Source organism: Apteryx mantelli, chromosome 4 (assembly GCF_036417845.1).
Source record: "Apteryx mantelli isolate bAptMan1 chromosome 4, bAptMan1.hap1, whole genome shotgun sequence".
NCBI classification, from domain to species: Eukaryota; Metazoa; Chordata; class Aves; order Apterygiformes; family Apterygidae; genus Apteryx; species Apteryx mantelli.
In genome coordinates, this window is record NC_089981.1 from 73,217,655 (window position 1) to 73,233,869 (window position 16,215).

Below are 16,215 nucleotides of genomic sequence, written 5' to 3' on the forward strand. Positions count from 1 at the left end.
CAGTGTTGATTCAGCAGCTAGACAGAAACTGTCTGAAAATGGGCCTTTTTGTATCAGAAAACCTAGGATATTCTATTTTTTAATGTTTTTTGCAAGTTAAAATCATAGGACAATCTTAGATTCCAAGGACACAAGAACAGGTGTGTTGGATCAGAGCAAAGGTCAAGCTAAGTCTGTATCCTGTCTCTGACAATGGCCACTTCAGGGGAGAGACTGTGTCTGGGTCAGTAATTGGAGTTAGTAGACGTGTGTGTGCGCTGTCATAATTGAAAGACCAAATAAATAGTATATAGTTTTGTAGATAACTAATGACATGCAGTACTATAGTTAGAAACATACCTATGTACTAATTCTAGCCTGAGTGATCTTTGTGTCCTTACAATGGAAAAATTCTCTTACTTCAAAATTTCTGCTGGTAAGAGGAGGAGAGAACTGCTTTTAGAATACACTTTAGTTGCACTTTCCTGCCCTGTGTATTATCCTTTTGTGGAGCTCTACAAGAGATACAGAGTGAAGAATTGTGGCAAGCTACAGGAGATACCTCTCTGTAGTGTTCTCCCTGACTCAGCACCTGGATTTCCACAATCATTTCTGTGCAAAAAGTAGTATCTCTGAATGTCGTATTTTACAGTCCCTTCTTAGTTTATCTCTAGCACTATAGACGTGATCCAACAAATGGCAGCACAGCTCCGCTATAAGCTGCAAGGTTTCTGCATCTATATGGAAATGAAACCTCTTCCCTACAGATCCCCAAAGTATACATAACAGAGAGAGATCATTGCCGCCAAACTCCGCATCAAATGTGGTGTTTCCTAGGAAAACTCTCATGAGAAAGAACCTCAGAGAGGTTCTCTTTTCCTCTTTATCTGTGTTTTTTTTTTTTCCTTCTGTGCAAAGACAGATTTAAGATTTTTTGTGAAAATTCCCAGCTAATAGCTATAAATATTCATGTACAACTTAGTCTCAAAATAAAGACACAAATAGACAGATGTAAAACTGTGGCTGTGATGTGAATCATAAACTGCGATTTGGGCCAAGATATGGATGTAATATACTATAATTAGCACTGAATGTTAAATGCAGGTTTCCAGTAGGCTGTTGATGTACATATGCATTATTATTGTTCACACTAATTAATTCCATGAAAGCGGTAGATGACATTTGGCATATATGTTTTACTAGATATTTTTTTTTTAAAGAGGAGAATGTTATTTACTGTTCAAATTTTTCTTCTTTTTTCCTTCATATAGATCCTGAATCCACTTGTTTCCAAGGCACAGCTTTCTCAAACACTTCAGTCCCGCTTAGTCAGTTGTAAAATCATGGGAAAATTAGCTAACAAATTTGAAGCTCATATGTGAGTAGACTGTACATATATTTTCATTCCATAATATATATCAACATTTCTTTGTTAGGGGACAAAAATTATTATAAGAAAACTAGACTTTATTGCAATAATTAAATACTTTCTTCTTACAGATCCATTTATCCAGGTAGTAATTAATGATTTAAAAAAAAGTTCAGTATGTAACTAGCATATTCACACTTGCTGACGTTCATAAATATCTAACTTCAATTTATATATTCTTCTACAAGTTGTGTACCACTTTCATGTCATTGTTTCATATTGTCTTTCTTACTAGGAAATAAGCCAAATGATGAATGTCTCTACAACTTATGGAGACAAAACTCAACTTCATCACCTTAAGATTTCTTATCATAAAGAGAAAATCCTAAGAACCCTTGTTCTTCAATTTTTATTTTTTAAACCAAATTTCACAATAATTTGTAGGCATCTTTTTTCTGTCCATAATTATATGGAAACACATTAGAAGCCACAGCTTTTGCCTGATATTAATCCAACTATTGGATTAAGTGTCTGTGGTTTTGAACAATGATGCAGAACATGGAAGCAATGATGAAAGTAAAGCTGGATAAGTTACTTGACGAAAACAGTTGGGATAGTACATTCTTTGGACAGCTTATCCAGCCTAACGTGTTTTTAACTAATATGTTTTCTGTTCATGTCCTTTTCATTATGAAAGATATCTGCTGAGGGCTACAAAATTCACAGAAACCACGTCTAGTTCAGTAGGTTCCCTCTAATGGTGATTTTCATCCACCTCAAAATGCAAGAATTCAGTATAATAGAAAAGATGAACAACAGGACCATTTGACAAGACATTTGGAAATGAATTTATTTTTTTCTTCAATGGGAAAGAACTAAAAGCAAACAAAAAGAAGATATCTATACCTTTGCTATGTAGAATATACTTGTCAGACATGCAGAAGTAATGATCATGGTAAAATAATATTTTCTGAGAAATTTACCAAAGCCTTAATCTTTATCTTCAAAATCTTAATCTGTAAAAATCTGGAAAAATCATGATTGCTTTTAATTGTATGATGTTTCATTCTCCTCAAAATAAAGTGAATTTCCAGATCACTTGGAATCTTATGAAAAGTTGTTATAACTTTAAGCATAATAAGCTCAAATAACCCTATCTTGTTTTTTTGTTTTTTTGTTTTTAATATGAGTTCTTACTTTTTAGAAATACAAAACCCCTCATTTCAGTGAACTGATAGCAGCACCATTTCTAAATAGAAACTACCTGTAGGTTAGGTGAAGATCACGGAGGTGTTTCTGAGATATATATCCTCTGTTAGAATGTTTTCAATGCAGTTGAGGGAGGTGAAAGAGATTTTGATCCGCAGGTGTAGAATATGAAACAGACTTAATAAGATTCATGACACCCTATCATTCCCTTTACAGGGGAGGTTGTGGTGTAGGCTCAGGAGAGATATCTATCCTCAGGAGTTAGCCATATAGAAACATATCTTCACATTCTTCTTCAGAAAGGCACCATTTTTCCTCATGAAATTTATACTACAATAAAAAATTCTTTTATATTTCACATAACTTCCAGGGTATTTGTATAGATTATTGGCATAGTCATGACCTTGAAATAAAACATTGCTTTTTCTACACCCTGTGCCAACAGCTGGCTAAAAGCAAGTCTTTTTTGAAAACAGTTGCTACTTCAGAGTATTTTGAAGTGCCAAACTCCCAAGACTTGGTACCATTTTTGAAACTTCAGGCTAAATATTTGCTATAAGAAGCAAATTCATTTTCACTGAGATGAATGGAGGATGTGCAAACTGGCTTGAAAATGTTCTTATCCCTGTCTTCATACCCTTTCTCTGAGTTTTAAAACAACATAAGGATTTGGACAGAGATGTTTTATGAATACTCATAACAGAATCTTGGGCAATGAAAGGAAACACAATGGCTGAATCTGCCAAGTTACTGTCTGTGTTTTTACTTAAACAGAATTCAAAATAGTTTTTCTGTATCTGCTGTATACCCTAGTATTCATGTTAAATCAACTTGCATAAAGTCATTGCAGTGTTGGAGCTTTTAATCTTAAATTCTTGTGGATTGTTCAATTTTATTCCAAAGCATCTCTTTGATATATGCATACCAAAGATGAAGTATTAGTGACCATCAAGTGAGCCACTTCCTCTGAACGTGTTCTGTTGTTTTGTTCTGTTGTTTTTATTTTAGTAGAATGCAAAACCCTGACCAGGACTGACAACTCATTGTATTAAATGCCACACAAACAAACAAGATGGCAGAAAACAACTTAATCTTCTTCCCAAAGTGTCACTTATTTCAACCTCACGACATTTTCTTTTTTTCCCACATTTAGATGTTTTTGTGTCTCTTGAATTCTGTTTGGACTTAACAACATATATATGTATCTGTACACACAGACTGTACTGTTCTAAGCCTCAAGAATGGGCCGAAGAGTATATGAATTGTAGCCTTGTATTCATCTCACATTCGGGGTTGAAAGAAATGGAAGATTTTACCACCTTCATCAGTTGTACTGAAACTTAGAATTAACTTTATCTACATATTTTATAATCTTCCAGTAGCCTAAGGGCTATTATAATTATGGGATCACCATTTTTTGCTTTACAGTTAGATAAACTTCTCAGTAGCTCCTGAAATTTGGACTGATTAATCTGAAAGAGAAAAAAACTTATAAAAGAGCCTGCCTTTTACTTGGCAGCTGAGTTTCTACAGGACACATGCACCATGCTGGATATTAGGTCCTGCAGAATCTGCTCAAGCTGTGTGGATTGTGTTTATCTTTAGGAAGAAAAATTCTGCATAAAAGTTTTGGAACATGACAGAAGACTGACCCACAGCAGTGTGTAAATGTTGATTTGGAATGTCTCTGGTATACACAGGAAAAGATTAATTCATGTATGAATCAGAGGAGCTGTCTTATTCCATCATGATTTCTGTGTCAATAAAACAACCTTTTATTAGCATTCCTGCTTTCAAAGTAAAGGCAAAACTAATTAGAATTTGCATTTCTTTCTATATAATTCTCTGTATTCTTAAGGTAGCTTTTGGAAAAATGTACTAAAGATGGTTATTAAATGAGGACAGTATCTCTAAGTCTATCTAGTATTTTCATAGCTTAAAGTATTAGATGAAATATGAGCAAATTATGACTGTAAATACTATTTTTGAAAATAAATTATTTTTTGTTTCTTTATAGCATATTTTTGTATCTGAAGTGCAGTATTATTTTATAATAATTAGCTTCAGAAAAGTCAGTTTTCATCACTATTTGCCATGTGTGAGAAATTATTAAAAAAAAAAAATTGCAGTTAGAGGAATATGTGGGTAAAATTTGAATATTACAAAGTGTTTTTTATATATTTTTGTTCTGTATATTAATGAATTATATTCACATTTTTAGTATTAAAAGAGAGATTCTTCCATTGGTAAAATCACTGTGCCAGGATGTAGAGTATGAAGTTAGAACTTGCATGTGTCGGCAACTGGAACATATAGCTCAAGGAATAGGGTGAGTACAATTTGTGTAACTGCTACTGAATGGAAACCTCTCTCTCTAAAATATTTAATGGTAATCTAAAAACTCCTTTTAAGATTTCTAACTTAACTCATGCATAATCAGTAATAAATTTAGAGCGTATAGATGTGTTCTTGTGAATTGCAGTTAGCTGTTTTCCATTCTCAGATTTTTATTTGTATGTGATAGTAAGATTACTGAACCATGTAAACAACAATTTTTTTTTTGTAAATAAGGAGCTCATATAAAGCTTATTGAAATCATTTGAATTATCCATTGATGTCATTAGGCATTAGATTAAGACCTATTTAAAAATGGATGAGGACTGTGGCAAGAATTAGTAATTTCTAATAATTACTGTGCCACATTTTCCAAAAGGATGCTTAAAGTTTTTTTGTACTTAAAGCAAATTTCAGTTCAGTATCAACTTTTACTCTAAACTTGAAGACTCCCAGTACTGTATATATAGGCATAGAAAAAGTTCTGGAACTTGTATTCTAACGTAATAAATTAAAACATGCTAACTACACATTCAGGATTGGTCCTTAAGTGAACAACTATTTTAAAATTCCTGGTCTGTCCTCCTGTTCCTGTGCCAGGGAGAAAAGAGCAGTACCTACTATTATAGACTTGAAGAAATTATCAAGTGATGTTCCGTGCCCTGTGTTGTGCAGGGAGACAGATTAAAAGATCTTAATGGTCCCTCTGGCCTTTAAAAATGTGAATTTATGAGCTGTTCAAGGATGAGGCTGAAACTGAAAGCTAAGTTTGAAAACTAATGTAAAAATGCACTTCAGTTTGTTAGTACTGATGCACAAATTATCCCTTCCTATGCCACTATCAATTTTTTGAGTGGGATTAATTTTTTTATGGAGAATTGTGTTGTGGTCTAGATTCTGCGTTACTTAAAAAAAAAAAGAGAGAAATATCCCTGCAAACAATATGATTTACCTCGGCTATAGTAGAACCAACATTCACAGTAAGGACTAAGGCTTGCTGTCATGTACTTAATTTACATTGTTTTGTTAAGATCATAAAGAATAGGAATTTCTTGGTTGCTAGAAAAAACTTAACTTTATTGCAATACAGAATAATATTATGCAAGTGCTTTAGGCAGCTCTTCTGTAAGGTCTTTGTTCTGCAGAAGTTCAAAGGTCATGAATAATGTGAACAGAAAATGATATTATTCATCTAAGTAAAATTATTCATTTGTTTTCATATTTACTTCCTTTTATACCAAAGGGTAGCTTAGCGCAGTAAATAATTTTAACGTTTTCCGTATTAAATATCTTTGTATTTAAAAGATTCTCTGACTGCAGAAGAAAAGAATAGTATTTGCTGATATTGTTGCTATTTATAACACTGAAAATTCAACGAATATTTTACTAAACTGAAGTACTGAAGAATTTGAAATTGAGTTCATTTTTTACTGTATATCTGTATCTTATATTTGTATCTTTATGTATCTTAAAAACAATTCTGTGTAATGGGAGATTAAATAGTTCTATTTATCTTCAGAGAGTGACCAGATTTTTTTTTTCCTAGAAAATTTTGAAGGGGGGCAGGAGGGGCAGTTTTAACTGCTATATCAGTTGAAATGTGTTAAATGTACTTTTCATGCCACCAAAATGGAAATCCACAGAAACACATTTGGAAAACATTTCTTGTTTTAATTTTTGATTCCTGATTTCTGGGTCTTCATCTGGGATGTCGTACTACTCTTCTTTCCCCTGACCCTTACTAGACTGTGTGTTCATTTCTTTCTTGATCACCTTCCTTCCTCCTTTCTCATTTCTTTTTATTGTTTCATGAGATTTTTTTGATATCTCATTTGAGAGATATCTTTATTTCCATGAATTCCTCTAACCTTCTCAGTTAACCTCTGCTAAAGTCAAGAGCTGAAATGCAGTCATGATGAATTTGGCTTTGAAAATGATTTGTGACACAAAATACTGCAAAATATATATTTTAAAATAATATTAATATTTTTTCTGAGTAAAATAACTCTTATCAAGGATATGAATATAGTTAGAGAATATTCCTGGAAATATTATTATATAAATACCTAGAAATATTTTTATCTTCTAAAATGTACGGTAGTACTCATACTTTCAAATTTCTTTGCCCTGTGACTCAGTCTATTTAGGAGCAAAAAATGTTTTTGCTGGTAGCTTTTAGGGAGTGCTTAAATTGATTGAAACAATGATACAGTTTGTATGGATTTTCTTTCAGTATTTTTGTTCCACATTTAAGATAGTTATAAGTACAGGCAGGTGTTAAAATAAGAAAGGAAACGTGGACATGTATTTCTTTTTTCTCACTCCCCCTCCAAATGATGTTTAAGTTCAAGGTATGCTAAGTATATTCTGTAGTTTGAAAGAAGAAGCAAAGATGCTGTTTTCATCTGTAACAAGGTGGCTACATTTTCTACTAATAAATCACAATCTTGGAAAGAAAATAAATTTTCCTTCTTTCTGTTGGCAGTCTTTAAAATGAACTAAATTGAATATATTATATCTGTAAGCTGAAAGTCCTAAAAAGAGATAGGTGTTTTGTAGTGGCAATTGACAGTATCACTGGCAATTTACCCAGCTTTAAAATTGTTGTTTAGTAGGACTAAATACATAGTTGTCAATTATTGTATTGTTCTTTATGTTTTTCTTTAATTTTTTTCCTCCCCAACGTTTACTGTTAGCATTTATGTATCTGTATACATTGCTTGCTTTCTGATAGTTTCTGCCTTGGCCCCCTCTCGATGGTTTAGATACCTTAATCTTTAATTTCATAAGAAATGGGAAATTTTCAGTGCATAAACTGTTGCAGTGTTTTAAATTGATGATGAGTAAGTAGTAGGAAAATAAAGACAACCAGAAACACACATTTTTTATGGAAACGTTGAAGGCATACTGTGACAGCAGTCACAAGGCTTTTTTTTTTACAATTAAGTGATGTAATCACTAAATGTTTATCATGTAATTTTCTAGCAATTTTATATTAATTATTAATCATCTGTTTAGAAGAAAACTGTTAAGCTACAGCTTGATTTGCTGGTAACATTAATCAATTTTGTAAGGTGCAAATCACTTTGGCTGGTACTTGTTATTTATAAACATTTGAAAGCATTATTATTTGCATTGACTTACAGAAGGGATAGTTGTTACCTCTTGGGTCTGACTGGAAGGATATTTTGGCATTTTTACTTCTATAAAAATCTGTCATCCTAGGGGTGGTGACAAGTTTTGTATTAAAAATTGTGATAGAAATTGACTGAGTCTAAACTCTCTTTTTGTACACAGTTGCTCAAAGTGTCAAACCAAGTTTTAATTTTGTCATCTTGGTTAGCACTCATGTAGTCTAATTTTATCACAGTGTTTCCCTGCAGTTATGTGTTTTTTGGGTGGTATAAATGTTGAGGGCAAGATCCCTGACTATTGTAAATTGACGAAGTCCCATTCTTTTAGGAACTATCTTGAGATGTGGTGCTTACAGCAGCTTTCAGTAATAGATGAGCAGACCAAAAGCTTTTACAAGTGAGCAAAACAAAGTGGGCCTCTTAATTCTAATGTATGCAATTTCAAATGCTAGAAATTGCGACTTCTTTAAATAAAAAATAAGTGTGACACAGGAAAAAAAAGTGGATATTCTGACTATGTCGTTCTAATTCTTTTTTTATAGTAAGTCTGCAGAGAAGATCTTCCTAATCTCTTAAAGCAATTAGAAATCAGTTATATCCTGGGACACAGGGAATGATACTGGCTGCTAGTTTGCACAGAACCTGTGGTCTTGCTCCAGGAAGTAAATTTCCATCTTACTCATGTCAGTCATCTTACCCTGCAAATGATTCTGTGCCAAGAATAGTTCATTCCCTCTTGGTCACCTATCTGATGAAACTCTGATTTCTAAGTCAGTCCCTAATATAGCAATCTGCTGCCAATGTCTCGATTCAAGTTGTCAGGACTGTCATGCACAGATAGTTTTAGTAACTAGCAAATCAAAACAGACAAACAAAACCTTTTCATTATTTCCTTAACACAAGCTTGAAAAAAAGTGGTGTTTGGACTAGTCATGAAACCTCATGTTCACTAAGCAGTGGTTACTCTCTCTCTGTAGAGAAGGCTCATCTTTGAAATGTCAGATTGTTCTAGACAGTTTGGTCCTACATGACCTATATCTAATCATTTTCACTTTGGACCTTATTCTTTTATTGCACTGAGGACTTTCTGAATATTTCATCAGAAGAATTTTCTTAGTGACACAGTGAAGTAGCTTGACCTTTTTGATTTTTTTGAGATTGCATTTTTGTCTGATTTATTTTGAGCTAATTTGAAACCTTTTTTAGAGATAAATTTTTTAGTGATAAATTTTTGCATTTTAAACTTGCGTGTTTCTTTGACTGATGAAGAGGAAAGTCCTGAGATTGTTTGCATTGATTGTTTTTATTTAATTTTCATTTTCTTACAGCTTTGTCAGTTTTTCCTTGTTGGCCACCCAAAGAATGTTTGAATAAGTAAGAATTTTTGTAGAAACATTGTTTCATTATATGTTTTCTCTTAACTATTTGCCTTGCTTTGCAGGGCAGAACTAACAAAAACTGTGGTGCTTCCTGAATTAGTAGAACTGGCAAGAGATGAAGGCAGCAGTGTACGTCTTGCAGCCTTTGAGACATTAGTGAATCTGCTTGAAATGTTTGATGCAGGTAAGAGCTTAATTTAGACTTACAAGCCCAGTTATTAAGACTTTAATGCATCTTACGAAAGTATTTAAATGCTTTTTGTTCTGTCTGAATTTTTAGGACATTTCATTTATTTGGTTTACAGTTTTTATCCTTTATATTTGTGTATTTCATGTCCTAAAATGCTTTGTGCAGAATAATTTCTAAAGAAGGTGAACCAGCTGTCCATAAAACCACTTATTTTCTTATTCCAGGTTTCTAATATAATGAGACTAAATTGAATAAAATTACTTTATAACTGATCAGAATATTGTGTTTTTGTCATTTACTTAATGCTACCAAATAGGCGTAATACAATATGTTAATGCAACAGATATGAACTTTTGTGCTCTTTTAACTGTTTTTATCTCTTAAGTAAAGCTAGTCCTAACTGCACCCTGCCTTCTAAGCTGAAGAAGCCAGGCTGGGGCAATGATGTGATATTTGTGTGTGTATCAGTAAGCCTTGCAGTTTTAGCATTTACTTTTATGTGTCAGATGCATTTGTAAATTTCTGAACAGAAAATATTTCTTCATGACTGCACTATACACAATTGATCCATTTTTTAAGATGTACTAAGCAGCAGCAGTTGCTGTTTAAATCCCTTTAAAATTGTGTGTATTTGACATTGAAAGCTTTCCTCTTTACAGTGAGAAAGTATGTGTATTTTTTAAAGTTTTTCATTGTATTTAAAACAAAAAATATAAATGGTTGTGTTTTTCCCAGCACCATACCTTTCCCTAATCAACACATACATGTCATTCTTCTCCAGATGTAGGGATGAGTGTCCATATGTTCATGTGAGGAAGGGGAAATTCCATGTTGTATCTGGTTCTTTTGGCTTAGTGGTGATGGGATGCCTACATTCATGGCTCTCAGATTCTCATCCCCAGTTCACTTCAGCATTGGTTGGAAAAAACTTTGAGGAGAACTACTTCCAGTGTAAGGGGACATTCTGGGTAGCTGGAATGTTTTGTGCTCCAACCACCTACCTTGTCCTGAATTTTTCACGGGTATGTAGAAGACAATAACAGACTGCTTTTCTAGCTCTGTATCAATTTATTCTCCACCTTCTTTGTACCACTGGAGATGTACAAAGGAGCAAAGCAGGTGAGAGATCCTTGCTACAGCGTATATGACAAAAAAGAAAAAGAAGGATTCTCCGAGCTAGTGATGGTTGATCACTGCTCATTGTTTGCTGCTTTTCACTTTATACTGTCTTTTTCTCAAAATTCTTCAGTTATTTATCTTCATTAGCGACTCTGTATTTTGCACCACATTTCCCACTCCCACTCCTGTCTTGCTGACTATGCTATTCCTTCCTGATACATAAGTGAGGAGCAAATATTTACTTTACAGGAACTTGTTGATGAATTACTAAAATACACATGATTGCATATAAGCCATATGGAAAAGTACATAAAGAAATAGGATAATTGGGGGAGAATACCATAAATGGACCTTTAGCTGTTAGTGCTTACATTAGAAAGTATGATAGTAGGTTAATTTTCAAATTATTGGGCCTTTACATTGATGCTATCAAGTTTGTGCTTCTCTGCTCCTCCCAGTCTTCCCCCCTCCCCCCCTGCCAAAAATTACTGTAACTATCACTTCTAGTTATTGAAAAAGAGTTTGAGAAAAGCAGTCGGGGTTTATTTATAAGTTTGCAAGGAATGTGTTTGTAGAGGTTTGATTTGTGTGTTTTTTGGTTTCATGGCTGAACTAGAAAATGAACATTTTGCAGGTGATCTGAAATTATATGCTAGGGTTTCTTTCCCACAAAATGAAAACATTGCTTCAGGTCAACCTGAATATTTTGTTAAACACCAAATACTTGCTAAATTGGGATGTTATGTCACCACGTAAAAAACTCTTGATCCCTTAAAAATGTGACCACTTAAAATACAATGTCACACAAGTCAAAATATTTCAGTTTGAACATTTTGCTCCTTCATTTTGTAGGGAGACAGAGTGCATGGCACTATTTGCTCAATTCGACTTTCATTTCTAATTAGTTTTATTTCTTTCCCCTGCCCTTAATTGCTCTATTTCTCTGTGAATTTACTGTTTACCAAAGATTTTCAACCTCTTCTCAGTAGGTTGTAAAAACTCACTTTTAACAGACCCGGATTTCTCTTTTTACAATTACAGTCATATTCTCTCTTTATCTCCATAAATTTCAAATAGATATCTTGGTGAAAGGAGAAGTTAGTGACTGTTCATTTACTCATATGCTGTGGGTCAAAAGGGTTTCTTTGGTGGGTGCCCTACCTTTTTTTTTAAAAAAAGAAAAAAGCTACATATAAAGAAGAAATGGAATGGCAGGTAAAGTCTTAAAAATCAAGACCTATATTATGGTAATATGTTGATCGTTCTCTCTACCTCCTGCATGTTAAAAGATATCTTTCACAACTTATTATGGAAGCCCACTGTATGTGCTCTTTTTCAAATGTTTGGTGACCAATAACTAACTTGAGAAATCTTACTTGTCTTTCAGATGATAGGAGTCAAACTGTTCTCCCCTTAGTGAAATCATTCTGTGAAAAATCCTTCAAAGCAGATGAATCTATTCTAGTTTCTTTATCGTTCCATTTAGGGAAACTGTGTAATGGACTATATGGTATGTTTTAATTATCTTCAAAAAAAAATCTTAAAAATGAGAAGAGCTCAGAAATTTTGAAATATTTGGAAAATATCCAGTTATCCTGAATGTATCAATGAAATAATGTTTAGGAAGGTAAAGAGGGAATTAAAAGTCTGAAATCATCTATTACATCAAGATTGAATTTTGTGAATTTCCACTAAAGGTGTCCATCTGTTTATTGGTTTTGTTATGTTTAGGCAGGGACAGAAATGAAAATATGATGGTTTTGGTTTATTGGCTTGATTGATTTATTTTGATACCTTGTTGAATATTTTGAAGAGTGTGAGTTGGATGACTAAACTTTTGAAACCAGAAACCTGTGAAAACACAATGTAATATTAACCATATGCTCACCTCTGTGCTAGATACCCTTTTTGAGGCACAGTACAAAAATTGCTTTTTTTTTCTTTTGCAACCATTTGCAACACTTTGATATTGTTTGTTCATGTGCAGCCTATGAACAGAAGTAGCTCAAAAGTGTTTTGTTTGTTTGTTTTGTGCCACCTAGCCACTTTTTCTCTTTCCTAGATTTGAGCAGGTGATGTATATCTGGCTAAGCATGGTACCTTACCTTTGTACTAATAGAATAACAGTCTAATGTTTTAAGGCCATGTCTCCAACTTGGGAAGATCTCTAAGCCTATCTTCTGAAGAACTAGCAGTCTCCCTCCTAGCTTGATATCATCAGCACGTTTAATAAACATACTTTCTAATCTATCATCCAAAAATAATAAAGGAACTGAATAGTACCTAAACTAGGACAGACCCTTCTTTATAGATTTGTCTATCTTAGCAGTGAACCATGGGTAGCTTTCTCTTAGCCGCTTTTCTAAGCGATTTTCCAGCAACTTTATACATTTTTCATCTGTCTCTCCTGACCTCTTATTTTGCTTATGAGAATGTCAAGATATATGACATTTACTGCCTCTTTTGCATTCACCAGTCTTGTTATCCAGTACTAGAAGGAAATTAAATTACTTTCACAGGTTTTGCTCTTGATATGTTGGCTGTTACTCATTTTTTTGTTTTCTCTTAGGTGCTTACAAGTAGGTTTTATGATTATTCCAAGTTTTTCAAAAAAGGGAATTAAGCTGACGGATCTATAATTTTATGGCATCTCCTTCCCCCTTTCCCATTATTAAACATCAGTACCACTTCAGCCCTTTTCCAGTCTGGCATCCACTTGTTTAAGATTTCAGTAGCCAGTACTTTAAATGCTCTTGAATACTTGAATGAAGCACATCTGGCCTTGCACATTTTGAAAACCTCTCATTGTCCAAGTATTCACTGACCTGTTCCTTCTTTATTTACAGCTTAAATCTTTCCTCTTTGTCACTGTTATTAATTGTGCTGAACCTGATCATAGCTGATGATACTAATGAATTTCTGAGACAAAAACATAATAAAAAAATAAAAGCAATTAAGCATTTCAGCCTTCTTTATATCAGTGACTAATAGCTTTCTCCTCTATCTTGAGTAGCAAACTGAGTCTTTCCTTGGTCCTTCTCCTATTACTAATGTAGTTATCAAATGATTTCTTTTAATTTTTGATGTCATCTTGCTGTTTGCATTCCAGTTTGTTTTGAGTTTTCTAATTTTGTCCTTACATGTTCATATACCTCTCAATCATCTGTAGCAACATGGCCTAATTTTTCCACTTTCTGCATGCATATATTTTTTATGTCATTGAGGTCCATAAATAGCCCAAAATTTAGTCATGAAGAAACCAGTATTAGTAGAACAATCAAATACATTCACAATCCTGCAACTAAAAATCCTGAGTATTTCAAGATAATATGTAATCAGAAATTAAGACTCAATCTTTTGTAGTTAGCTTTCATTTTCTGTAATTATTTCATTTCCTGTAATTATTTTTTCTGTGTAATGTGTACTGATGATACTCCACTAGACTTGAGGGGGGAGGGGAGAATAAAAATTGATATATTTGATGTATTCATAAATCAGATCTGCTTTTTGGACAGTATTGATAGCATTTGAAATGAGAAAAGCAAACAACTATCTTTTTTTTTTTTTTTTTTTTGAGGCATTTTTACTCCTGAGCAGCACTTACGATTTTTAGAATTTTATAAGAAACTTTGCACATTGGGTTTACAGCAGGAGAATGGACACAATGATAATCAGCTACAACTTCAAACTCTGGAACAGGAAAAGAAATACATTTCAGTGAGGAAGAACTGTGCTTACAATTTTCCAGTAAGTAAGCTGATATTTTAAGATTAAATAAGTTGTATTGTGCACATTTCACTAAATAGGACTACATGAAATATAAAGAAATTATTACCACATTATACATTTTTAGCTATATTCTAGCCTCCCATGCAAAGTTCAAGTAAATACCTTAAAGTAGATGTTGTCCAAAAGGATTACTAGAAAGCTTCCTCACTGCAAAGCTTCAGGAAAAACATTGGAAAGTTTGGACTAGGAGACTACTTTTATTTATGTTTTCTCAAAACCCTTAGCACAAAGGCATTGAGAAAATGGCTGTGAAACAGAGTCCCTATTTTTAAACATCCAAAACTGGATCTTCTGTTTGCTTTGTGTTGTGGCATTCCAGGGAGTTGAAGACTGACTGTGAGTGGTTGGGTTCCTGTTTTACTCTTGTTCCTGAATGCAAAAAGTCTTTTAAGGTCTTTAAACCTAGTACTCTACTTTGTATTTTGATATTTGCATTTATATTTAAAGCAAATGTGTTTATTCCAAGAGCTAGCAGATAGTTATTTTTATGCTGCCTTTTAAAGACAAGCACCAAGTATGTAGGTAGACATCTGTTGGTTTACTTGAGCAAAAGCAAGGTATGTACACACACAATTATGTTGAAGTTCAGATGTTTGCTTTGCCACTTGCTGAAACACTATTTCTTTCTGAAGTCTCCTATTGCAGCTTCCACTAGTTTACGGAAACAGTAGCAATATTTATAAAATTAAGGCTTGATATTTTGTGTTTTCAGTCTGTGTCTTCAGAAAAATCCTTCAGCATGTCCGTAAATCAGGATTGGGGGTCCTCAAAGCTGGAAGTTATCTGACACCTGTGTGTTCACATGGTCATCAGAAATGCCACACCTCCTCTTTAAAATCACAGCCTTGTTATCTCCAAGTTACCTCCAAGTGTCCTTCTGGTTGTAACTCAGTATTTACATCTGATAATCTCTGATAGTGTGACCCTTGGCTGTACAGTTAATAAAAGACCTTATTTTTCCACAGGCCATGATTGTTTTTGTGGATCCAAAGAACTTCCATTTGGAATTGTATTCTACATTCTTCTGTCTTTGTCATGACCCTGAAGTTCCAGTCAGATACACTATGGCCATGGGCTTCTGTGAAGTAGGTCTACAAAGGTTCTTTGTTATTACTTAGGTTCTTTTTTGTTTTATACTGTTTTCTTCTTTAAACTTATAATTGTGACTGTTAAACTGAAATAAAAAGACTTGAGAAAACTTGTTAACGTGATTTAGTTCGTCGAATGTATTCAGTCTCTTCTGCTACACAATTATAGCCTATGTACACATTTATTTAAGTGGCTTGACATTTGCCTAGAACAGGCTGTTATTGATAGCTGAGTTTTTAAGGAACAAAAGTTTGAAGAAATTTAAAATGATCAAGTGCTACGTAATCACGTAAGCGATTGTAGTAATCAGACTATATGACGATTTTGAATGCTATGGCCATGGGTCAGAGAATAGAATAGGATCAAGGCAGGATGAGTTCTTTAATTTCATGGTGCAGAATATAAGAAACTAACTGAAAGAAGAAATTAAGGAAAAGAAGACAAAGCAGATAAATAAATGTAGAAGACAAGAAAACGTGAGACAAGCAGGAGAAAGGAACTTGCCACTCTGGTCCTGAAACCCTTCTTTAGAACTGTACAGTTTGCTACTATACTGGTAGTCTGTAGAGAATATTTATATGTTTCAAATATAAGCTAATTGCTCAAATTTAATATGTAACTACT

General features: G+C 33.5%; 1 protein-coding gene across 2 annotated transcripts in view; it reads left to right on the top strand.

Annotated features, from left to right (window-relative positions):
- Window positions 1–16,215, top strand: part of PPP4R4 (protein phosphatase 4 regulatory subunit 4) — a 73,715-nt gene that overhangs the window by 34,612 nt on the left and 22,888 nt on the right. For both annotated transcript variants that reach the window (XM_013940712.2, XM_067294922.1), the window contains 6 exons: window positions 1,251–1,357; window positions 4,779–4,886; window positions 9,467–9,588; window positions 12,101–12,223; window positions 14,291–14,460; window positions 15,468–15,587. In XM_013940712.2, the coding sequence (XP_013796166.1) occupies window positions 1,251–1,357; window positions 4,779–4,886; window positions 9,467–9,588; window positions 12,101–12,223; window positions 14,291–14,460; window positions 15,468–15,587 (750 nt within the window). The remainder of the gene's footprint in view (window positions 1–1,250; window positions 1,358–4,778; window positions 4,887–9,466; window positions 9,589–12,100; window positions 12,224–14,290; window positions 14,461–15,467; window positions 15,588–16,215) is intronic.